The sequence below is a fragment of the Oncorhynchus mykiss genome, chromosome 23, assembly GCF_013265735.2.
Source record: "Oncorhynchus mykiss isolate Arlee chromosome 23, USDA_OmykA_1.1, whole genome shotgun sequence".
In the NCBI taxonomy this organism is placed as follows: domain Eukaryota; kingdom Metazoa; phylum Chordata; class Actinopteri; order Salmoniformes; family Salmonidae; genus Oncorhynchus; species Oncorhynchus mykiss.
The window spans coordinates 34,942,304-34,966,464 of record NC_048587.1 but is presented as its reverse complement, the minus strand read 5'-3'; the positions used below and the strand labels follow the sequence as shown (position 1 = coordinate 34,966,464).

At 42.8% G+C, this 24,161-nt stretch overlaps 1 protein-coding gene across 3 annotated transcripts in view; it reads right to left on the bottom strand.

Moving 5' to 3' along the window:
- Positions 1-20,688, bottom strand: part of LOC110502646 (cell division cycle and apoptosis regulator protein 1) — a 34,020-nt gene extending 13,332 nt beyond the window's left edge. The window contains exons 1-19 of one of the 3 annotated variants that reach the window (XM_036960319.1): positions 20,576-20,688; positions 18,796-18,959; positions 16,814-16,992; positions 14,739-14,924; positions 12,209-12,238; positions 12,030-12,059; positions 11,844-11,873; positions 11,644-11,676; positions 11,390-11,416; positions 10,840-11,048; positions 10,446-10,572; positions 7,544-7,666; positions 6,317-6,509; positions 5,858-6,149; positions 4,561-4,786; positions 4,297-4,410; positions 3,996-4,162; positions 2,986-3,196; positions 1,610-1,693 (exon numbers count right to left, since the gene is read on the bottom strand). In XM_036960319.1, coding sequence (XP_036816214.1) covers positions 1,610-1,693; positions 2,986-3,196; positions 3,996-4,162; positions 4,297-4,410; positions 4,561-4,786; positions 5,858-6,149; positions 6,317-6,509; positions 7,544-7,666; positions 10,446-10,572; positions 10,840-11,048; positions 11,390-11,416; positions 11,644-11,676; positions 11,844-11,873; positions 12,030-12,059; positions 12,209-12,238; positions 14,739-14,924; positions 16,814-16,992; positions 18,796-18,907 — 2,373 coding nt within the window. In that variant the 5' untranslated portion in view covers positions 18,908-18,959; positions 20,576-20,688. The remainder of the gene's footprint in view (positions 1-1,609; positions 1,694-2,985; positions 3,197-3,995; positions 4,163-4,296; positions 4,411-4,560; positions 4,787-5,857; positions 6,150-6,316; positions 6,510-7,543; positions 7,667-10,445; positions 10,573-10,839; positions 11,049-11,389; positions 11,417-11,643; positions 11,677-11,843; positions 11,874-12,029; positions 12,060-12,208; positions 12,239-14,738; positions 14,925-16,813; positions 16,993-18,795; positions 18,960-20,575) is intronic. The other 2 variants (XM_036960320.1, XM_036960321.1) reach the window with 2 other exon arrangements.
- Between the last annotated feature and the right edge of the window lie 3,473 nt (positions 20,689-24,161).

Here is a 24,161-nt window from a genome sequence, read left to right as displayed (position 1 = left end):
CTTGTGATCAGGGCTCTAAAGTGTGACAATTTTGGTCGAGCCTAGATATTTTGCTGTGTGTCCTGACATGTAATTTTGGGAGCACCAGTGCGACTCCCACAAAAATCTAAATAAATCACCCAGAGAACAATTGTAGTGCTAGGTTTAACTGTGCAATTCTTTCCCGAATGCCCTAGAGAAAAAGGTGCACGCAGATTCGTTCAATCCAAAGTCTACATGTAGAGAATAGTAAAGAATGTATCAGTGATGTGTATTTCTTGCAACTTTCTGAAGACGTAACGGCATGGGAATGCCCGTGTGCCACTTCGTTTTTTACCTTTATTTAACTAGGCAAGTCAGTTTAAGAACAAATTCTTATTTATATGATGGCCTACACCATTTCTAAAGTTTTTTTTCCCATAAAACTTTCCAAATGAAATGTTAACGGCAAAATAAACTTAACCTGACGTTACCTGGCATAATGATATGATGATTTGTATCAATTGGCTATAACGTTATGCCTGGTCCAGGGGTCGTATTAGCTTTCAGAAACCTTCATTTTCATAACCATTTAACCTGAGTGTTATATTGAAAGTCAACAGTGGTGTTTTGTTTCAAAGGAGTGATAAGGGCCGTGCGACTATAGTTTTTTTTCACACAAAATACATTAGTGCAACACATTCGGCAGAACATCGTTTATCAGAAGACAACAGAAGCGCAACGCTATTTGGCTAGCAGCCACACAAGTAAATTAGCTTACAATGAAAAAGCAAGGTATTTGTTTTGCAAAAACGATGCATGGCCATCATATTTCTAATGTTTATCATAAAAAGAATGTACCCAGCTACATTTCCGAATGTTTCGCTTGAAGTCAATCTTGCTACCGGAGAAAAACTACACAGAAGGAAAGCACCGGAGAAAAGTAGCCGACACAGCAGTCAGAGCACTGTCTGGTGATCCAATGAAGAGAGCAAAGATATTTCATCTGAATTGAGAAGTGCGACTGAAGCACAAAATTAGTAATTTTACATTCTGATTTGGAGTGAACGCTGACTGAAGCCGAGAAGTATTTTAGATCTGCGTTTTATCTTTCCTTTTCTGCAACCCCTGAAGGGCCAATATGTTTAAATCATTTTACCATTATGTTATTGGGCTCATTTCTGCAGGTGGAAATTATATTTTAGATTCTTTCAGTATAATTTTCTAGTAGAATGTCCTTTAAAAAGCCAGAACTGAGCGTCTCTGTCCTTCTAAATAAAATTATCCGGGGGGACCCTGAATCCTCCCCTATCCTGGACCATTTCACCCCCTGCAATTTTTTGGTTAGGATTGTTGTTAAGTTGCACAGTTCCAGATGATGCCAGGTATAGATGTGGGGAACCACCTGAACCAAAACAGCTAATAGCATGTCAGAAGAACATTATCCTGACTCGCTAGCAATGCTAAGGTTGTAGGTTCAAATCCTGCATCACATACACATACTACAAATGTAGGCTATGCACTCACTGTACTGTAAATAAAAGTATATCTGCTAAGTGGCTTTAAAAGTCGAAGTAACCTACTTTGTACTGAGTAATATTCAGTCATTTCTCAAGTATAGGCTATTCAACTATCAACTATCGAACACTACCTTCATTGATTTCGGATCAAGCTTAGTCCAGTGTGTCGGGGTGGTCACCTCCTTCGAATCTTCTTCATCCTTCTCCTCTTCCTCCTTTGAGAAAGAAATGTCCAACCGAGATAGAGAAATAGAGAAAGAAAAAGAAAGAGGGACAGAAAACCATTAAAACAGTCGTTCTCCTGTCGTTTTAAATAGTGAAAAAACAAAAGGTGATCCTTCACATCATGTGTCTGATAGTTTCTCTGGTCCTAGTGAGTTGCTCTGGGATGATAAAGTAGTCCTCTGCTACAGCAGGGTGGGTAGTAGGTAACACAGGGACGCCCTCTATCTCTTTAATATAAAACCTTTATCACGGAAAACCAATACCCCGCCCCCCATCCCCAGCGGCCAATCAATCACGTTCTGTGGAACACAAAAAGGTAAATCAATGACAGTGGGTTCCAAAGGGGGTGTGGTCTGTATCTGTGTAGTGGTAGGTACATCAGGTTCAACTCAAAGCTTGTGTTGCCAAACTCAGTGTGTATGCCAACTGTCTGTATGTGGGTTCCCTAGCTAGCCATCCCAGTCTGGCAGAGATTCTGATTTGGATAGTTCAGGATTCTGCATTCTTTAGGTTCTGTTTAGGTTCTAGAAGATCATAGAAAAGCATCTGTCCAAACAACTGCCCTGGAACAAACTAAGTTCTAGATACAGTCCAATCAAAACATCGACAGACAGAACTCAGGGAAGGGGTTTTTCTCTCTTTTCAAGTTCAGCAGATATTGAACTGAAGAAAAAAATATATTTAAACAAAATCTAGAACAAACACATGCCAATGCAACTGGCTCTGCAGGTTCCAGCATTCTCTTTTGGAATCCTCAGCGGTCACAAGCAAATAATCAAATAATGTAATTTTATCCTCCCCTCATACAAGCAGCCAAAATTGCAAGCGGGGTTCATTTTTTATTAATTGTGATTTTGGCACAAGCAAATAAAGCCAATTAAAATTAGGCTATATCAAGTTTAGTACCCAATTATGAGTCATTTATTAAGCTGGAAGCTGATTGACCAGTCGCGGCATTGTCATTCAGTTAAGACCTAGTCTCCGTCTGTTGAGTGTGAGGGCAGGTGGGGGTGTAGGGAGGGGACAGTGGGGGTAGTACCAGGTAGCAGGACGGTAGGAGAGGGGGGGACCAGTGAGAGGAACTGAACCTAAAGGGGACCAGGTAGTTCAATATCCTGCCTGCGATGATGGTGATATCTGGTTTGCCCTCTGTGTGTGTTTAGATTTGTATAACATAATGTACTGTGTGTATCTGGGGTGGTTATGTCTAGTGAATATCCTGTGGCTGTGTTCTTCCTGTGAGAAGCGGGGGAAATGAGAAGAGGGATTAGCGGTTCAGTGCCTGTTCTCCGTCAGCCTCCTTCCGCTCCGCGGACAGCTTCTCAGCCAGCTGCTCCCGAAGTCCCCGCGACAGCCCTTCCCACTCTGAGCGGGTAGGAAGACAATGCCAAACATCCGGAAGAAACAAAACCACTGTCTCCACATGTGCGGGCACTGTCCGCCCCTTGTGAGTCTCCTCAGGGCGATGATAGCGAATCTCTGCAAAACGATACCTGTCGCAAAGGAAGAAGGCGCATTGGAAAGAAACATTGGGGTCAGGGACACAACTCTCAAAAACAGGGCTAGGGCTAGCCTAGGCTACATTACCCCCCCAATGACTTTTGAACTTGTTACAGTATTCCCCCCAACACACAACATTAGCATGGAACCCAGTCTGCAGCTCTCCATTGGTTGTCCATTGGTTTTCAGGGAAAACAGCGGCCATTTTTTGTTTTGACAAAACATCAAGCCTGGTAACACCCCAAACCCATCTCAACCCTTGCCTTCAGTCAATCAAAGCTCAGTATTTCTGTGTTTGTGTAGCTTATGACCTCGCGGACGGGAGAGTTTGTGAGAGAAGACACAGAATCAGAGAACAGGACAGTGAAAGCAAGAAGTTAAATATGTAAGATATTTAACAGAATGAAAAGAAAACATTTAAAACACGAAAAGTACTGGTGGTGTCTTCTGGTCCGGGAGACTGCGCTTCGAGCCACAAAAATCAATGCATTCATTCATCCACAACATAGATATACAAAGATAGATAGAAGCAGAACGGCGTCATATGGTAGCCAAAGACATTGGAAAACAAAAAATAATTAAGAGGCAAATCAAATGACAGAATCAGTCATTAATGTCCAAAAACCAACAACAAAAAAAAGCTATATATTAATCGTTGGGAGTTAACAAAACCATGCATCATGGATTGTCGCCTTTCCAATTTTTATTATACTACCACTGGCCTAGTTATAGACAGAGAAAAGACAGCGATAGAAAAGAGAGAAAGGAGGTTGAGAAAAGAGTGGGACTTACCACTGAGTGCAGAGACTCAGGTCTATGCCTGTGAGGGCCTTACAACAGCGTATGGCTGTCTTTATGAGCACGGCCGGGTCCTTCTCAGGCTCCGCTCCATCCAGGGAGGGGGACCAGTGGCCCCCGATGGCCATGGCCTCGTCCTTACCCCGCATCCCCACCAGGAACTGAGCGACAAAGAGAGACCGAAAGAGAGACAAACAAGAGGTCAAAAACAAGCCTAAGCCATGCTACTCTATAATTTAGACATACTGTACACCAGGCTTGGGAAAAAACCCTGATTGGTTGACACCTAACTAACCTTGATGAGGCGGGCGGGGTGCTGGAAGGAGTCTCTGAGTTCTTGAGGGTCCTCAGCCAGAGCACAGGACTTATGGTAGAGCTCTTCTAGACTGGGGTTGGCCAGCAACATCACCTATTCAATGCATTACAACAGGCAGGACAGGTGAGGGTGTGTGTGGAATACCTTAGCGCTGTATGTGGTATTAGTAGTGTATGCATCACAACATAGCGCTGTACAGGTGTATGTACATGCGCATGCAACCTGTCTGTGTGTATACCTTACCTTAGCACTGTATGTGTGGTTGGCATCGGGAGGGTCCAGCACCGCAGTGTTCTTAACCAGAGAGTCCACCTCCTTGTGCATGATGTGGAAGTTACAGTAGTTGCCGAACTGGAAGGGCCGTTGCAGGGGGAAGCCATCCACCCAGGTGAACACAGCATCAAAGAAGTCACTGGGGATGTACAGGCTCTGATAGCGTCTCCTCAGCTCCATCATGTCACAGTTAGAACTGGAGGGGAGTGAAAATAGTACAGTTCTACCAAATGTAGTCACTACAAACGGTTCTAGCAAAGCACCTAGAACCTGCTTCAATGCAGCCACATAACTTTGTTTTATCAATTACAAAACATCTTTAATACAACCTCAATTTACCTCCTCACATGCACTTCTTTAAAACAATCAGAAACAACAGGGACACACGAGGAGCAGCAACTGTAAGAAAGGCCCCGAGAGGTTCCGAATTGGTACCGAAACCCGGGAATATATACAGTTCACCTAGTCCTCCACTACACACTTCTTATTTTTTTACCCCCGTTTCTCCCAAATTTCGTGATATCCAAATTGGTAGCTACAGTCTTGTCCCATCGCTGCAACTCCAGTACGGATCCAGGAGAGGTTAATATCGCGAGCCATGTGTCCTCCGAAACATGATCCTGCCAAAACGCACTGCTTCTCGACACACTGCTTGCTTAACCCGGAAGCCAGCCGCACCAATATGTTGGAGGAAACACCGTACTACTGGCGACCGTGTCAGCGTGCATGCGCCCGGCCCGCCAGAGCGAGAAGGGACAAGGACATCCCTGCCGGCCAACCCCCCCCCTAACGATGCTGGGCTAATTATGCGCTGCGTCCTGGGTCTCCCGGTCACAGCCGGATGTGACACAGCCCAGGATCGAATTCTAATCTGTAGAGATGCCTCTAGCACTTAGACCAATGCGGGAGGCCCCTACACACACAGTTCTACAGTCAACTGCACCCCTGAGTAGTGACAAAAACCCGACCCTAGGCAACACAGCGACTAGGGTCAGAGCCCTATACTACGAATCAGGTTTGAGGATGCACTCTTTAAAGATGACTGACCTCTGTGATCTCCATCTTGCTAGCTACTATTTAGCATTTTATTCAATAGGATAAACTAGTGATGTAGGCAGTGGTGTAGTTCCTCTATGCCAAGAGTCCATCATTTAAATCAGACCCTAGTCACTGTGTTGCCAATGGTTGGGTTTTCCAGATTACACCCAGATATAGTATCAATGAAAATCTGAAACGGACCAATCATTATAATGATTGGTTGACCCACCCGTCCAGGCTGAACTTGGAGAACTGGACGGTGTAGCGAGGCACCACCCTGCGAGGGCGGCGAGGGGAGCGATCACGTCTCGGAGAACGGTCTCTGGAGCGTTTACGTATGGGAGAGCGCTCTCTGGACCTCCTGCGCTCACGGTCTCTTTCACGACTGCGTTCATCCTTGGTCCTGAGGATGAGTTCAGGGCGGTCGATACGGTTGGGGAAGCGGGGGGAGGGGTCCAGACGCCGGACGGGCTGAGGCATCATCCTCACTGGGGGCTGAAGCAGACCACCTGAGAACACATCTAGAGGAAAGGGGAAACACGCAAAGCGAGAAAGAGACACAGACAGACAAATACATAAACACAGACAGATATATAACAAATCAAATAATGTCTTTATTTTCTGCAAAAGTCGCAACTAAATCTAAAAGCATCAGAAAAAGACAAATGGACATCATAGTGCCCCCTACCTTTGGGTGGTGGCTGTGATAGCAGGGGCGGAGGAGGGTTATGGAGGAGCGGGGCCAAGGAGGCAGCAGAGAGCTGGGCCTGGAGCAGGGGAGGAGGGGGACCCTGGGCCTGTACATTGAAATTGGTGGGGGGAGGCAGAGACTGGAGCATGTTGGGACCCGGCTTCATCATATTAGGGCCTGGAGGCTGGCTCTGGGGTGGGGTATGGGAGAAGAGAGGTTAGCATTACTCCAGGGCTGTCCCATGAGGTATCTTATCAGAGTAAGTGATTTATTTTGATTTCTTGTCCCATATGTGAGCGTAAGTTAAAGAAATGTGCTTCATGGATATCATTATGCAAAGAGGACATACACCAAATTAGGTTTGTGCCGCTGCCAACAGGTAACCAACCGGTAATGTGCTAAAGCAAAACAGAACTAGAGGAGTGAGGTTTGGAAGGCGTCCATTTCTTTCACCCAAAATGTTTTTTGGCAGGTGCAGTTGTTTCAATCAGGTACAGTGACTAACTTCTGTCAACAAACGAGAAAACTACTGCCAAAGTAGCACATATTCTGTCTGCATTATCTGCAAAGACAGGACAGGTTCCACGAAAATAAACGACAAAAAGGTGGAGTTATAAAACTCTGCAAAACCCTGGAATGATAGGTGTATGACTTTCTGTTTGATGAATGGAGAACTTTCCAATTTTGATAGTAGTTCCTAACCTGTTTGTGAGGTGAAAAGGTGATAATCATAACATTGAAGAAGGGTTAGAGAAGTGAAGAAAAAGTGTGTCAAAAGTGCGTTCTGAACGATATCCTAGAAGTCCTAGTATTTGTTGATTTAATTTCTTTAATGTCTGTAAAAATGTAAGCGAAAAACACTAAAAACATTACCATCAATGGGACTCGCATGGTTAGCCTAAATCAACAATGAAAGGAAATCTTATGGATTGCACCTTCAAAATTGCAAATTTCCCCGATATAAAATGTATTCAATGAATTTTATGTGCTTTTATAGATCAGGAAACCATCTGGGTCTGAAACACAAATAAATGCTCAGCGTGAAGAAGGAAAAGAGAGAGAAGACAAAGTTGAGGAGAGAGAATAGAAGAGAATAGAAGAGAGGAGGGAGAAGCACAGATTGTGTGAAAAAAGCAGGAATATATATAAAGAAAAAAGAAAGATAATAAGAGGGCCATAGAGGTGTGTGTGTGAGTGGGGTGGGGTAGGCAGGGTGAGGGTTACATTTTGTCTGTTGTCCATGCCGACGGAGTGCATGTCTGAGTAGCGCTGCTGCATCCCCTGGTCAGCATAGAAGCTGCTCAGCTGTGGGGGAACTGGAGGCAAGGACTGGGGCTGCTGCTGAAGCTAGGAGAGGAGGGGTGGAGATAAGAGTGGTTAATAACAGACACAGGGCTGGGTTCCAATCTGATCACTCCCAAACTTCACCTCTGCACTGAGATCGGAGGGTGAATATGGCAATGGCTCCATCTATACTGCTTGAAGGCTACAAGTAGGCTTACATTACATTTAAATCAGAAAGTGAGTCAAGCAGGGCAGACAGGAAGAGCGAGCCAATGATCAGATTGGATTCAAACCCTGGAAGCATTCAAATTGAGGTGGAAGGTGTCACTGGCTTATGCCTCGATCAGAACGACAGATACATTTAAAAATATATATACAGTGGGGCAAAAAAGTATTTAGTCAGCCACCAATTGTGCAAGTTCTCCCACTTAAAAAGATGAGAGAGGCCTGTAATTTTCATCAAAAATACACTTCAACTATGACAGACAAAATGAGAAAATCACATTGTAGGATTTTTATGAATTGATTTGCAAATTATGGTGGAAAATAAGTATTTGGTCAATAACAAAAGTTTATCTCAATACTTTGTTATATACCCTGTTGGCAATGACAGAGGTCAAATGTTTTCTGTAAGTCTTCACAAGGTTTTCACACACTGTTGCTGGTATTTTGGCCCATTCCTCCATGCAGATCTCCTCTAGAGCAGTGATGTTTTGGGGCTGTTGCTGGGCAACACAGACTTTCAGCTCCCTCCAAAGATTTTCTATGGGGTTGAGATCTGGAGACTGGCTAGGCCACTCCAGGACCTTGAAATGCTTCTTACGAAGCCACTCCTTCGTTGCCCGGGCAGTGTGTTTGGGATCATTGTCATAGTCAGGATTTGAGTCCCTGGCGGCGTAATGTGTTACTGATGATAGGCTTTGTTACTTTGGTCCCAGCTCTCTGCAGGCCATTCACTAGGTCCCCCCGTGTGGTTCTGGGATTTTTGCTCAGCGTTCTTGTGATCATTTTGACCCCACGGGGTGAGATCTTGCGTGGAGCCCCAGATCGAGGGAGATTATCAGTGGTCTTGTATGTCTTCCATTTCCTAATAATTGCTCCCACAGTTGATTTCTTCAAACCAAGCTGCTTACCTATTGCAGATTCAGTCTTCCCAGCCTGGTGCAGGTCTACAATTTTGTTTCTGGTGTTCTTTGACAGCTCTTTGGTCTTGGCCATAGTGGAGTTTGGAGTGTGACTGTTTGAGGTTGTAGACAGGTGTCTTTTATACTGATAACAAGTTCAAACAGGTGCCATTAATACAGGTGGAGGACAGAGGAGCTTCTTAAAGAAGAAGTTACAGGTCTGTGAGAGCCAGAAATCTTGCTTGTTTGTAGGTGACCAAAAACATATTTTCCACCATAATTTGCAAATAAATTCATTATTATTATTCATTATTACAATGTGAAAAATCTAATTTTGTCTGTCATAGTGGAAGTGTACCTATGATGAAAATTACAGTCCTCTCATATTTTTAAGTGGGAGAACTTGCACAATTGGTGGCTGACTAAATACTTTTTTGCCCCACTGTACATACCTAACTTTTATTTAACTAGGCAAGTCAGTTAAGAACAAATTCGTATTTACAACAGTGGGTTAACTGCCTTGTTCAGGGGCAGAACGACAGATTTTTACCCAACCACTAGGCTACCTGCCGCCTTCGTCATTACATCAATCCTGAGTAATATATTCTGCAGTTGTAACCTTTTTCATTATGTAAGCCAAGATATTTTGTGGCTACGTGTGCAACAAAAGTTTAACATTCACCTTTAGCTACTATGCTGAACAAAAATATAAACGCAACATGTAAAGTGTTAGTCAAATTTTGTGCACAAACTTGTTTAAATTCCTGTTAGTGAGTATTTCTCCTTTGCCAAGACAATTCATCCACCTGAGAGGTGTGGCATATAAAGAAGCATGATCATTACACAGGTGCACCTTGTGCTGGCAACAATAAAAAGGCACTAAAATGTGCAGTTGTCACACAACAAAATGCTACAGATGTCTCATGTCGAGGGAGCATGCAAATGCCATGCTGACTGCACGAATGTCCACCAGGACCTCCACATCCTGCTTCTTCACCTGCGGGATCGTCTGAGACCGGCCAACCAGACAGCTGATAAAACTGTGGGTTTGCACAACTGAAGAATTTCTGCACAAACTGTCAGAAACCGTATCAGGGAAGCTCATCTGAGTGCTCGCCTTCCTCACCAGGGTCTTACCCTGACTGCAGTTCAGCATCGTAACAGACTTAAGTGGGCAAATGCCCACCTTCGATGGCCACTGACACGTGGGAAATGTGTGCTCTTCATGGATGAGTCCCAGTTTCAACTGTACCGGGCAGCTGGCAGTTGTGTGGGCAAGCAGTTTGCTGATGCCAACGTTGTGAACAGAGTTCCCCATGGCAGCGGAGGGGGTTATGGCATGGGCAGACTTAAGCTAGGCCCATTGTTGTGCCATTCATCTGCCACCATCACCTCATGTTTCAGCATGATAATGCACGGCCCCATGTCGAAAGGGTCTGTACACAATTGTACACAATGCACCACACAGAACGCACTGCAAATGCTTCTGCAACCCAATGCTGCAAGGCAAATTCAGAGTTCCATTGGAAATTAATGTACTTCTGGTGTACCAAAACAAAATGCCGCTGTCGGTCTGATCGAGGCATAAGGCTTTGGTTTTAGCTGTTGACAGGGTCACCACGATCATTTTCAGTAGGGAGACAAAAGTTATTCAGTTTTACTTCAGGACTGTCTACTGAATGTGTCCCAGGTGTGTGTAGGGGCTAGGTGAGGCTCACCGATTGGTTGGCCAGCTGAGGTAAGGTCTGAATGCGCTGGGCGTTCCATTTGAAAGGCATGTTGGGGTTGTACACGGCCTCCACTAGGACCCTGTCACCCACCTGGGGGGTCTTCCCCTTCACCGCACTGTGGAGACATCACCCATTATTTACCCACTTGAAATTGCTTTAGAAACTGCAATATACGGAGACTTCACACTTGAAATTCAATAAAACATTACTGCTTTAGAATAAAAGGCACACAAATTAGGAATGCAATCAGCAAAATATAGAAAACCCATGGAAAAAAAGACAATTGGTCCGATGTCTTCTGTGGCCCAATCCTAAACGGACTCCTAAACTCCATGCACTTGTGGAGATCTGAGAGGACTTGGTCCAGAGTCTGAACACTCACCTGAGCTGAAAGAAGACGTCCTCATCCACAAAGCCGAATGTGTCATGCAGCTTGTTGACAACGCCGGTGAAGACGCGCTGTTTCTGGGGCTGGCTCTGCTGCTGGCTCTGCTGCTGGTGGCTGGAGCGAGGCGTGGGGTAGGACACGGTGATCTGGGCTGTCTGCTGGGGGTTGGACAGAGAGAGGCTGGTGGGGAGAGCCACGGGGGGCTGGGGAGGAGGAAAGTTATAGGTCAGTGTCCAGGGACAACTTCATCCTACCTTCTGTATAAGTCCTAAATGGATGAATTGTATGAAGTCCCACTAAATTCTAAATCTGTGTATCTAATAATGGAACTGTTTGAAGTGTCTACTGTATATCGAGCCTATCATGTTATTTGTGATTTAATTGAATCAAATGTCCTTTAGCTGTTCTCTTCATTTATTACAAGGTGTTGATTATTACAGTCATTGTGGCCATACACGCCCTGTTATTGTATTTGGCTATGAAGAAGGTTAAAACATTTAACCTGGATTTTAAAACTGAAAAGTGATAAGGTGGGTATGCCTACCGGGAATTTGTTTTCACCACTCCAGTTCTTTCAACATCCGCGCCGATGGCAGAAAAAGAGACACGGTCATGTTAGACTATTATGATGCCGTCACAATTCTTTCCCCAATTTTCATGACAAAATGGCATCTTTTTTAAGCCTATTATATTTGACTAAATAATTCTACTCAAGACAAGATGACTTGAGTGGTAATACTTTTTCTGAAAGGTGCATTCAATTTACAAGAGAGACAAGTTTGTTCCTAATTAGCCTACCTGTGAAAGCAGTGCTTGCTGGGGCTGGGGGAGCTGTGGAGAGAATGATAGATAGAGAAAAAGAGAATAGAGAGAAAGAGAACAGTTACTACGGTGCGTATATAGAATAGAGTACATTCCACACCCCAGCACCAAGCATGAAGTATCCTTGTGATTTGAATGATTTGACTGTGCTGCGACTGCGAGCCACTGCTGCTTACCCCGTATAAGTCTGTATGCTGTTGATGTTGCTAAAGAGACAGGGTACACAAACACGCAGAAATGGCAATAAGTCTTTCATTGGGTCAACTATACATTTGTTGATTGATAGATATCATGAGTATGGCTTTTCTCAAATCAAGGCGATTCAAAGTTGTCTGTGCGAGTTGCAAACATCAATCATTTACCCCGTATGAGTCTGTATGTTGTTGATGTTGCTGAAGAGACGGGATACACACACGCAGAAATTGCAATAAGTATTTCATTGAGTAAATAATACATTTGTTGATTGATACATATGAGTATAGCCTTTTTCAAATCAAGGCGATTCAGAGTTGTCTGTGTGAGTTGAACATCAATAATTTACCCCGTATGAGTCTGTATGTTGTTGATGTTGCTGAAGAGACGGGGTACACACACAAATGCAGAAATTGCAATAAGTCTTTCATTGAATAAACATTACATTGTTTGATTGACACATATCAAGTGACCAGCTTTAGTGAGGTATTTTTTAAGATGTGTTGAACATCCATAATTTGCACAAACAAAAAAAATCCTAGAGAATGCAGCACAGGAGGCTACAGAGGGGAGGACGGCTCATAATGATGTCTGGAACGATGCAAACGGAATGGCATCAAACACCTGGAAACCATGTCTGATGTACAGTTGAAGTAGGAAGTTTACATACGCTTAGGTTGGAGTCATTAAAACTTGTTTTTCAACCATTCCACAAATTTCTTGTTAACAAACTATAGTTTTGGCAAGTCAGTTAGGACATCTACTTTGTGCATGACAAGTCATTTTTCTAACAATTGTTTACAGACAGATTATTTCACTTATAATTCACTGTATCACAATTCCAGTGGGTCAGAAGTTTACATACACTAAGTTGACGGTGCCTTTAAACAGCTTGGAAAATTCCAGAAAATGATGTCATGGCTTTAGAAGCTTCTGATAGGCTAATTGACATTATTTGAGTCAATTGGAGGTGTACCTGTGAATGTATTTCAAGGCCTTCCTTCAAACTCAGTGCCTCTTTGCTTGACATCATGGGAAAATCAAAAGAAATCAGCCAAGACCTCAGAAAAATAATTGTAGACCTCCACAAGTCTGGGTCATCCTTTGGAGCAATTTCCAAATGCCTGAAGGTACCACGTTAATCTGTACAAACAATAGTACGCAAGTACAAACACCATGGGACCACACAGCCGTCACACCGCTCAGGAAGGAGACGCGTTCTGTCTCCTAGAGATTAATGTACTTTGGTGCGTAAAGTGCAAATCAATCCCAGAACAACAGCAAAGGACATTGTGAAGATGCTGGAGGAAACAGGTACAAAAGTATCTATATCCACAGACTACGTTTGCAACTGCACATGGGGAAAAATATTGTACTTTTTGGAGAAATGTCCTCTGATCTGATGAAACAAAAATAGAACTGTTTGGCCATAATGACCATTGTTATGTTAGGAGGAAAAATAGGGAGTCTTGCAAGCCGAAAGAACACCATCCCAACCGTGAAGCACAGGGGTGGCAGCATCATGTTGTGGGGGTGCTTTGCTGCAGGAGGGACTGGTGCACTTCACAAAATAGATGGCACCATGAGGTAGAAAAATAATATGGATATATTGAAACAAAATCTCAAGACATCAGTCGGGTGGTTAAAGCTTGGTCGCAAATGGGTCTTCCAAATGGACAATGACCCCAAGCATACTTCCAAAGTTGTGTCAAAATGGCTTAAGTACAACAAAGTCAAGGTATTGGAGTGGCCATCACAAAGCCCTGACCTCAACCCTATAGAAAATGTGTAGGCAGAACTGAAAAAGCATGTGTGAGCAAGGAGGCCAACAATCCTGACTCAGTTACACCAGCTCTGTCAGGAGGAATGGGCCAAAATTCACCCAAATTATTACGGGAAGCTTGTGGAAGGCTACCCGAAGTGTTTGACCAAAGTTAAACAATTTAAAGGCAATGCTACCAAATACTAATTGAGTGTATGTAAACTTCTGACCCACTGGGAATGTGATGAAAGAAATAAAAGCTGAAATAAATCACTCTACTATTATTCTGACATTTCACACTCTTAAAATAAAGTGGTGATCCTAACTGACCTAAGACAGGATATTTTACTAGGATTAAATGTCAGGAATTGTGAAAAACTGAGTTAATGTATTTGGTGTATGTAAACTTCCGAATTCAACTGTATTTGATATCATTCCACTGATTCCACTCCAGTCATTACCACAAGCCCGTCCTTCCCAATTAAGGTGCCACCAACCTCCTGTGGAATGTAGTATAAGACAACTACTACATAGGTCAAAGAGAACAAGAGGGAAAACTATGCTGCAGAGTCTAGCCTCTAAAAAATCTGATTTGACAAACACTGATGCCATTTTCTTTTATCTAAGTGAAACCCATTTGTCAATGAAAGCCTGTGACTAAGTGAGTGAGAGGTCTAACTGACGTGATATGAACTGGCTGCTCTGGGTTAGAACACTGTGTTCTTAAAGTGGGTTCAAGTTCTGGAACTCTGCCCAGTTCGACAGTTTTGCTGACAAGCTCTAATTCGTTTACAAACCAAGCAGCAAAAACATGTATCAAACCCCCAACAGCAGAGCACTACTCCAGATAAGACCCAGTGGCATTCTCAAAGCCTTTATAACCACAGAATATTTTGTATAACTAATAAGGAAAGATATGTGCTCATCAGGAGAAATTGAAGACATTACGAATTCCAGATTGATCGTCATATGAACTAACATTATATGACATACTAAACATCTTCTCCAATCATAGCCATCAGGGGCAAAACTCAAAACACATAAAGTCAATAGCTTCTAAGTGAAACTTCAACCTAGAACAGGGTATTTCACTTGGTGTAATGGCCATGTGTCTCACCTGATGGGGTACATTGTAGAGCTGCTGAGGAGGCGGCTGCTGAGGAGGAGGCTGTTGTTGTTGCTGCTGCTGCTGCTGTTGTTGCTGCTGCTGCTGTTGTTGTTGTTGCTGCTGCTGTTGTTGTTGCTGCTGCTGCTGTTGTTGCTGCTGCTGCTGATACTGCTGCAGGGCCGAGTTGATTTGAGACTAAAACAATAAGTGAGAAAGAAAAAGTTAAAATGACTTGATGTTGCTTTGAAGGGAAGACCATTTACTAAACAGTTAGTGACTTCATACTCAACCACAGCGATGAGAAAAACAAATTGTATTTTCCTCAGACTTTCACTCAGAATCTAAAGAATATGTTGTTCACACTGATCTGTCTCATGGTGTGGGGGTGTTCATCAGTTGATCACCCACAAATCAGAACATGAGAACAGGTTTTCCAACATCACAGCTCCTTCAAGTCTAGTGAGATTTGGCCACTTACCAATCTCTGTACCTCGGTGGTTCCCAAACCAGTTTGTCTGATCAAAATAATGCTCATAATTGGAAATGTTTCTTCAGTAAACAAAATCCAGAAAGTTCAAGTGAAATTAGACGTGATCAACCAATGGGGTATCTCCCTACCATTTTGGGGACTTTTGGGTTGTGTTCATTTGGGACAAAACCAAAGTTATTACCTGAGCTTATCCAACAACAATAACAGTGACCCGAATCAGGAAACTAGGCATATGTCACAAGTCACAGGAGGGCCATTTGAATTATTTCTGTATTTTTATCAAAGTGTCTTTTTTTGGCAGAAATGCCTTCTCGAACATGTGAACTTTCATGTGCCTTAATAACAAACGTGTATGCCATCTGTAATACGAATAAAATTGTTAAATTACGAGCCTTGTTGGTTAAGCCACAGAGAAATATAGCAACCTTCCCACTAGCCATGATTGGCTGAGATAACGAGTGAGCTGGACATGCCGAGAGAGGGGTTCGGATTGGTCTGCCATTTTCAAGGCTTCTGTCAATTTGAGCTCGTCAGTCTATGTTGGTAATCCTGTCGAACGAGGCTTTTAAAAAAATGTATTGTGTAGTGGAGCTGCATAAGTGTTGCTCTCCACTTTCTGGAGGATGAAGTTTTGAAATCAGTGGAATTAGAGTATGATAGGTAAAAAGATGGAGACAACACCTGTCTCCGGATTTCATCTTCAAACTAAGGGCAACCGTGGTATGGCATTCTTGACAGGTGCATCATTTCTGTCAAAATTAGAAACGTGTAATATCTGAAAATGTAAGATAGCTAGCTACATTTTCAGATATGACACGTTTCTAATTTTGACAGAAGGTGGTTTTATTTCAAGCTAAAGTGTACTGTTAGCTAGCTAGCTAACGTTAGCTGGCTGGCTCCCTAGCTAACGTTATTCTTTGTTTCCCAGTACCGTTTGCTTTTCTAGTTAGAGCCTAATGTTAGCTAGCTAACATTGAACCTGGTTGGTTAGCTCCTAGCACTGTGACATTGTTGGCACTTTGTTCATTGTTGTTTAACTAGCTCACGTTAGCTGGCTAGCTCATTTGCTAACATTACGTGGCTTGTGTACAACACCCGCTGAATATGGCCGGTGTCAGTAAACGTCTGCAAAAAAGCGTAATTAAATTGTTGCCAGCAGAGCTGGTTAGGCTGTTTTTATGTTATCCAGAGGTAAACAAATCATCGGCCAGTGCGTCAAGTGTGCACTCCAAGAGCGAAACAAGATGGGTGGGGCTAAAGCTTAAGAGGGTGTGAACGATGCTGAATGGGTGTAGACAAAGAAGAGCTAGATACCAAAACATTCAAAGGTGATTTTCTCAAAAGTGAGTTTACAAGTTCATCAACTTTCAAAGCAGAATTACTTTCCCATTGTTCCTCAAATGCAGTGTATAATAAACCATTTTGTAGCTCTGAGTCTCTACTTTTATCCAATGTAAAAAAACATAATTTCACATTTTGCTACATAAGACCGAATCCAGGTGGTGAGTCACAAATATGATCATATTCTGTTAAAGAACATTTAGCTGCATTGTGCCTAACAGAACACTGCCCAGCTGACCCTAGCGTAGCTCACCTGTTGCAGTGCTGCAGCGGCGGCAGCTGCGGCTTGCTGCTGCAGGGCTGCAGTCTGTTGGGATAGCTGGTAGTTGGAGGCGGACGACTGGGAGTTGAGGGAGGCTGCAGACAGGGCCGATTGCTGGGAGTACATAGAGGGAGACGCACCCAGGAGAGATGGCTGCTGCACACCTAGAGCTGCAGGGGAGAGATAGGTGTGGGAATAGAAGAATGCATAAAGAGTGGTGTTAGGATGTATGGCAAGTGAGAGGAATGGAGTGATAGACCGGCAGAACGAGAAACAGAAAACAAATGACGGGAGAGAGAGAAAGAAAAAAGTATAGTACTTTGAATATCCAGCGGACTAATCTGAACCCCCTCCATCACAAACTTTGCCAAAGAGATCAGTGAGATTCAGTTTCCTTCAAGCACTGTACCCTCAACCCAGGGTTACCGTTATCCGGTAATAGCAAGCCTTTGTCCCAAAAAATAACAATAGAAAAAACGATAAATAAAATTGGCACCAGCCAATTTGCGAAATAATGCTTTTTGGCCTATTTATTGATGGAAATACCAGTCAATGTAAATACATGTGAGTGGTCATGCTTATCGGTCTATAGGTACATTTGCATCATTTAGTGGAATTAAATTGGCGCACAGTATATTCTTTATGCATCTTATTTATCACACGCGTAGGCCTACAGCAAACAAATACAGAGCCTTTGAACAGAAAATCAGTCAGCAGCAAAAGCTGCTGCTACAGCATCTCAAACAGCAAACATAGGCAACGGAAGTCAGGCTTCATCAGCGCATCACACACCACTTTGCAATGAGCTGGAGGCAGTATCATTTTGAAAACATATACTTAATTGTTTGAAACCTGAACATTTTAATACATATTATGAGGCATGTCTTACCAGCTTCAAAATGTGTAGCCTAGACAACTTTAGTTCATTGTCCAGTAGCCAAATTATTTTCTGTCACATGAAACCACTTGCACGAGCAGTGTCCTTTTGATAATGGTGTTTTCCTGCTAATTGCATTATGGAACGAACATTAGTGCGTAGTCTAATGCCTTGTGCGCATTGCTGCGCTTATAATGTTCAGAACATTATACATTTTAAGATAAACGTTCTGATCTATTGCATCACTCATTGCTTAGATGTGGATATCAATTAAGGCAGCCCCCCACACTTCTCTGATTTAAGGCAGCCCCCCACACCTCTTCAGATAGCTAAATGATCCTTGGAGCAGCAGGGTAGCCTAGTGGTTAGAGCAAATCCCCGAGCTGACAAGGTACAAATCTGTCATTCTGCCCCCGAACAGGCAGTTAACCCACCATTCCTAGGCCGTCATTGAAAATAAGAATTTGTTCTTAACTGACTTGCCTAGTTAAATAAAGGTAAAAAAATAAAAATTAAAAAAATATATCCTTGGTATGACTACGTGACATAGAATATTAGGACCCCTTAAGGTATATATACATTTTTTTTTTTAAATCTAAAATTTGATGAAATAGCATTTACCTTACTGCTACTATCCCATAGAAACACATTGAATAACAGCTTCATACATGGATAAATAGAGTAAAACAAAATAATTCAAATTCAAAAAATGAAGTTATGAAAGATTGACATGTTTTTAACCCCCTATTTTAGGCACAAAACTATCTCCATATATACTGTACTTCCACTTCCAAGTCTTGTGAGGCGTCCTAGAGCAAAACAACCAACCTGTTCGTGAGAGACTCACCTTTCCTTAGAGGGGGCATATTAGTGTGTAGCCCAAACTGTTCGGACACTACTGACTTAAGTTGGCACATCGGCTGTATCGGACGTTTCTTGGGGTCGTAGAGCAAAACGGAGAACACAACTGTGTTCGTGGGAGTCATCTTTAGTTTGCAGGTCAAACTGCCTGCCTCAACCTCACATTAATTGTATCCCACAGATGAGTACAGATTATAGAAGGAAAGGCAGTCATCCAGAAAAATGTCATACTCACAGTGTAGGCTGTTGAGGTCCAGGGACTGTCCTGAGTGGCTGGGCTGGGACACCCCCGTGGCAGTGAACTGAGCGGCCCACGGTGGGTTCTTCTGTCCCCCAAACTGGGCCATGAGTCACTGCTCGAACTTAAGTGTATTGATGGAACTGATTTAGGTTTATATCCTGTCAAAACAACAACCGGAAACGGGCCTTGTATAAGGATTCTTCATTTGACATTTACCTTGCTTTCATTGACCACAAACACTGTCAGCTAGCAACAAAAACAAACAATACAGGATGAAATTGTTAGATTTACTTACAGCTAATACAATACCTAGCTAGCTAAATCATATCAGCTAACGTTAGCTTGGCTAATATATCGTTAAGTTACCACCTTGGCTAAAACAACAACAATGTTGAGCCTCTTGACAGCTGCCTCTACTAGGCGGGATAGTGAGACTAGCAACAACAGAGTTAATGGGCAGGTTAGCAAAACGTTCACTGCTGGAAAATTACATTACATTACACATAAGAGTCATTGGACGAATTCGTCTTCTGTATGGGACCTTTTGTTAATAATTAGAAAGCCTTAGAATTAGAAACATTAAAATTAATGAATGTGGCATACTATTTAGTTAGCCTCTTCAACTGTGATGCCCTCTGGTGCCATTTTCTAAACTACGCATAATATTCTATACTACCCTCAAAGTACATTTCGGTTTCAGAACTAAGTCTGACAAACACAAGCTTAGTACTGTTAGAAAGGTGGGAAACAATGTGTTTACTGCAGAGCCTGAGATACAACAGATTCCCAGTTTGTCCACTAGACAGCAGTAGATCACATGATGTCTCTTGGCCACTTTAAAAATCAAATCAAATTTTATTTGTCACATACACATGGTTAGCAAATGTTAATGCGAGTGTAGCGAAATGCATGTCATGTGCTTCTAGTTCCGACCATGCAGTAAAATCAGTTGAGTCACTGTGCTAAAAAGGCTGAATGGATTTCCAAGCCTGACATATTAAAATGACCCTAGCAATCAGGCCTTTCAAGTTATCGAGGTGAGAAAACATATTTTCATCATTCACGTTTCCTATTGTAAATGGGTGAGAAATCAACGGTGCATGTGGAGGATGCATACAATGTAATGTGGATGGAGAAGAAAATGCATTGTTTTACAATGAGTGTGTATCCTTTCCTACTAAATGTTTGCACTATTAGTGACTTGACCTACATTGCACACTATGAATATGCCCATTGCGCATGATTTATGGCCTTTATTAAAGGGGGGGGGGGGGTCTTACAAAAGACAAGAGCTGTAGCTTTCAAATGATTTTTACTTTCTATTTTTTGGTGGGTACCTGTACCGTGCTCAAAACTACCGAGAGTTTTACAGGCCATCTAGCTAATGCACATGCTAGACAATTACAGATATCATCTACCTGGTTAGCCTTTAACTATAAATAGCCATAGGCTAACTAACAACATATGCTGGGTTACCTTGCAAACGGAGATAAATAGCTAGATAGCTACCTAGTTTGCTATGATGATAGCTAGCTTTGATGATGACTCGTGGGTTTTGTTATCAAAGCAAAGACGACTAGTAAAGTAGCTAACGTTAGCTATAACGAGGCCTAAGCAAGGCAACACACGACGCAGCTCTATAAAAGACCGATGGACAGCAAGGTTGATGGGCATTCCAATTTTGCGACAATAATTGCATTATGCAGTAAGGAAGCATCCAAAATGTTTATTACATTAACAGATAGAGGAAAAAATATTGGCCTCACGCCTTTACCTCTGTCCTCTGTTCATTCGCCGGCGGAGATGGATCAAAAAACTGTCGCCGCGCATGCGTAGATCAGAGGGCGCGCACGCGCGCTACATACTTTTCTTTGACGACAAAATAACAAGGTCGGTCAGGCAATCTGTGTAATCTTCAGAAAGTATTAATACCCCTTGATTTATTCCATATTTTGCTGTGTTACGGCCTGAATTCAAATTTGATTTAAAAAAAAATTAAATTCTCGACCATCTACACAAATACCCCATAATGACCAGGTGAAAACGTTTGTAGAAATGTTTGCAAATTTATTGAGAATTAAATACAGAAATATCTCATTTACATAAGCATTCACACCCTCGAGCCAACAAATGTCAGTCACTTTTGGCAGCGATTACAGCCGTGACTCTTTCTGGGTATGTCTAACATCTTTGCACATCTGGATTGTACAATATTTCCACATTCTTTTAAAAAACTATTCATAATCTGTCAAATTGGTTGAAGATTATTGTTAGACAGCCATTTTCAAGTCTTGCCATAAATAAATAAATACAGTAGGGGAAGAGGTAGTTGTTTGGGCTAAATTATAGATGGGCTATGTACAGGTGCAGTAATCTGTGAGCTGCTCTGACAGCTGATGCTTAAAGCTAGTGAGGGAGATAAGTGTTTCCAGTTTCAGAGATTTTTGTAGTTCCTTCCAGTCATTGGCAGCAGAGAACTGGAAGGAGAGGCGGCCAAAGGAATAATTGGTTTTGGGGGTGACCAGAGAGATACACCTGCTGGATAGCGTGCTACAGGCGGGTGCTGCTATGGTGACCAGCGAGCTGAGATAAGGGGGGACTTTACCTAGCAGGGTCTTGTAGATGACCTGGAGCCAGTGGGCTTGGCGGCGAGTATGAAGCGAGGGCCAGCCAATGAGAGCGTACAGGTCGCAGTGGTGGGTGGGTAGTATATGGGGCTTTGGTGACAAAACGGATGGCACTGTGATAGACTGCATCCAATTTATTGAGTAGGGTATTGGAGGATATTTTGTAAATTACATCGCTGAAGTCGAGGATCGGTAGGATGGTCAGTTTTACGAGGGTATGTTTGGCAGCGTGAGTGAAGGATGCTTTGTTGCGAAATAGGAAGCCAATTCTAGATTTAACTTTGGATTAGAGATGTTTGATGTGAGTCTAAAAGGAGAGTTTACAGTCTAACCAGACACCTAGGTATTTGTAGTTGTCCACATATTCTAAGTCAGAACCGTCCAGAGTAGTGATGCTGGACGGGAGGGCAGGTGCAGGCAGCGATCAGTTGAAGAGCATGCATTTAGTTTTACTTGTATTTAAGAGCAGTTGGAGGCCATGGAAGGAGAGTTGTATGGCATTGAAGCTCGTGTGGAGGGTTGTTAACACAGTGTCCAAAGAAGGGCCAGAAGTATACAGAATGGTGTCGTCTGCAGAGAGGTGGATCAGAGACTCACCAGCAGCAAGAGCGACATCATTGATGTATACAGAGAAGAGAGTCGGCCCAAGAATTGAACCCTGTGGCACCCCCATAGAGACTGTCAGAGGCCCGTACAACAGGCTCTCCGATTTGACACACTGAACTCTATCAGATAATTAGTTGGTGAACCAGGCGAGGCAATAATTTGAGAAACCAAGGCTATCGAGTCTACCGATGAGGTTACAATGAGTGAGTCTGCCGATTTACTGAGTTACAGTTCATATAAGGAAATCAGTCAATTCAAATAAATTAATTAGACCCTAATTCATGGATTTCACATTACTGGGAATACAGATATGCATCTGTTGATTACAGATAACTTATTTTTTTAAAGTAGGGGCGTGGATCAGAAAACCAGTCAGTATCTGGTGTGTTCACCATTTGCCTCATGCAGCGCGAAATCTCCTTTGCATAGAGTTGATCAGGCTTTTGATTATGGCCTGTAGAATGTTGTCCCACTGCTCTTCAATGGCTGTGCAAAGTTACTGGATATTGGCGGTAACTGGAACACGCTGTCGTACATGTCGATCCAGAGCATCCCAAATATGCTCAATAGGTGACATGTCTGGTGAGTATGCAGGTCATGGAAGAACTGGCACATTTTCAGCTTCTGGGAATTGTGTACAGATCCTTGCGACGAAGGGCCGTGCACTATCATGCTGAAACATGAGGTGATGGTGGTGGATGAATGGCACGACAATGGGCCTCAAGATCTCGTTACAGTGTCTGTGTGCATTCAAATTGAAATTGATAATAAATCAACCGTGTTCGTTGTCCCTAGCTTATGCCTGCCCATACCATAAGGCACTCTGTTCACAACGCTGACATAAGCAAACTGCTCACCCATTACCTGCCATCTGCCCAATACAGTTGAAACCGGTACTCATTCGTGAAGAGCACACTTCTCCCCCGTGCCAGTGGCCATCGAAGGTGAGCATTAGTCCACTGAAGTCGGTTACGACGCCGACCTGCAGTCAGGTAAAGACCCCGGTGAGGAAGATGAGCACGCAGCTGAGCTTCCCTGAGACAGCATCCGGCAGTTTGTGCAGCTGTCCGCGTGGCCGGATGTTGAGGTCCTGGGCTGGCGTGGTTACACGTGGTCGGTGTTTGTGAGGCTGGTTGGATGTACTGCCAAATTCTCTAAAATGACATTGGAGGCAGCTTATGGTTGATAAATTAACATTACATTCTCTGGCTGCAGCACTGGTGGACATCCCTGAAGTCAGCATGCCCTTTCTGCAGTCAGAATGCCAATTGCACGCTCCCTCAAACTGTGGCATTGTGATATGTGACAAAACTCAACATTTTAGTGGCCTTTTATTGTCCCCAGCACAAAGTGCACCTGTGTAATGATTATGCTGTTTAATCAGCTTATTTATATGCCACACCTATTCAGGTGGATGGATTCTCTTGGCTCACTAACAGGGATGTAAATACATTTGTTTAGAGAAATACGTTTTTTTGTGTGCAGGGGAAATATCTGGGATCTTTTATGCCTGATGAAGACCTAAGGGTGGAAACGTTGTTATAAATAAATATCACCTGGGAGCATGAGCAGCAGTGTGCAGCGTTTTCCATTCATTTTCCGTCTTTTATTTCAACTCATGAAATATGGGACCAACACTTTACATGTTTTGTTCATATACAGTGGGGCAAAAAAATATTTAGTCAGCCATTAATTCTCCCACTTAAAAAGATGAGAGGCCTGTAATTTTCATCATAGGTAAACTTCAACTATGACAGACAAAATGGAAAACAAATCCAGAAAATCACATTGTAGGATTTTTAATTAATTAATTTGCATATTATGGTGGAAAATAAGTATTTATTAGAAATCCTACAATGTGATTTTCTGGATTTTTTTTCTTGCTTTGTCTGTCATAGTTGAAGTGTACCTATGATGAAAATTACAGGCCTCATCTTTTTAAGTGGGAGAACTTGCACAGTTGGTGGCTGACTAAATACTTTTTTGCCCCACTGTATATATATTTTGCAATGTATGAAGAGTGGTACTCAGTGATGTGTTGTGTTGGGCCCAAACATAACACTTTGTATTCAGGACATTTTTTGCACTTCAGTGCATTGTTGGAATCTTTATTCTGTACAAGCTTCC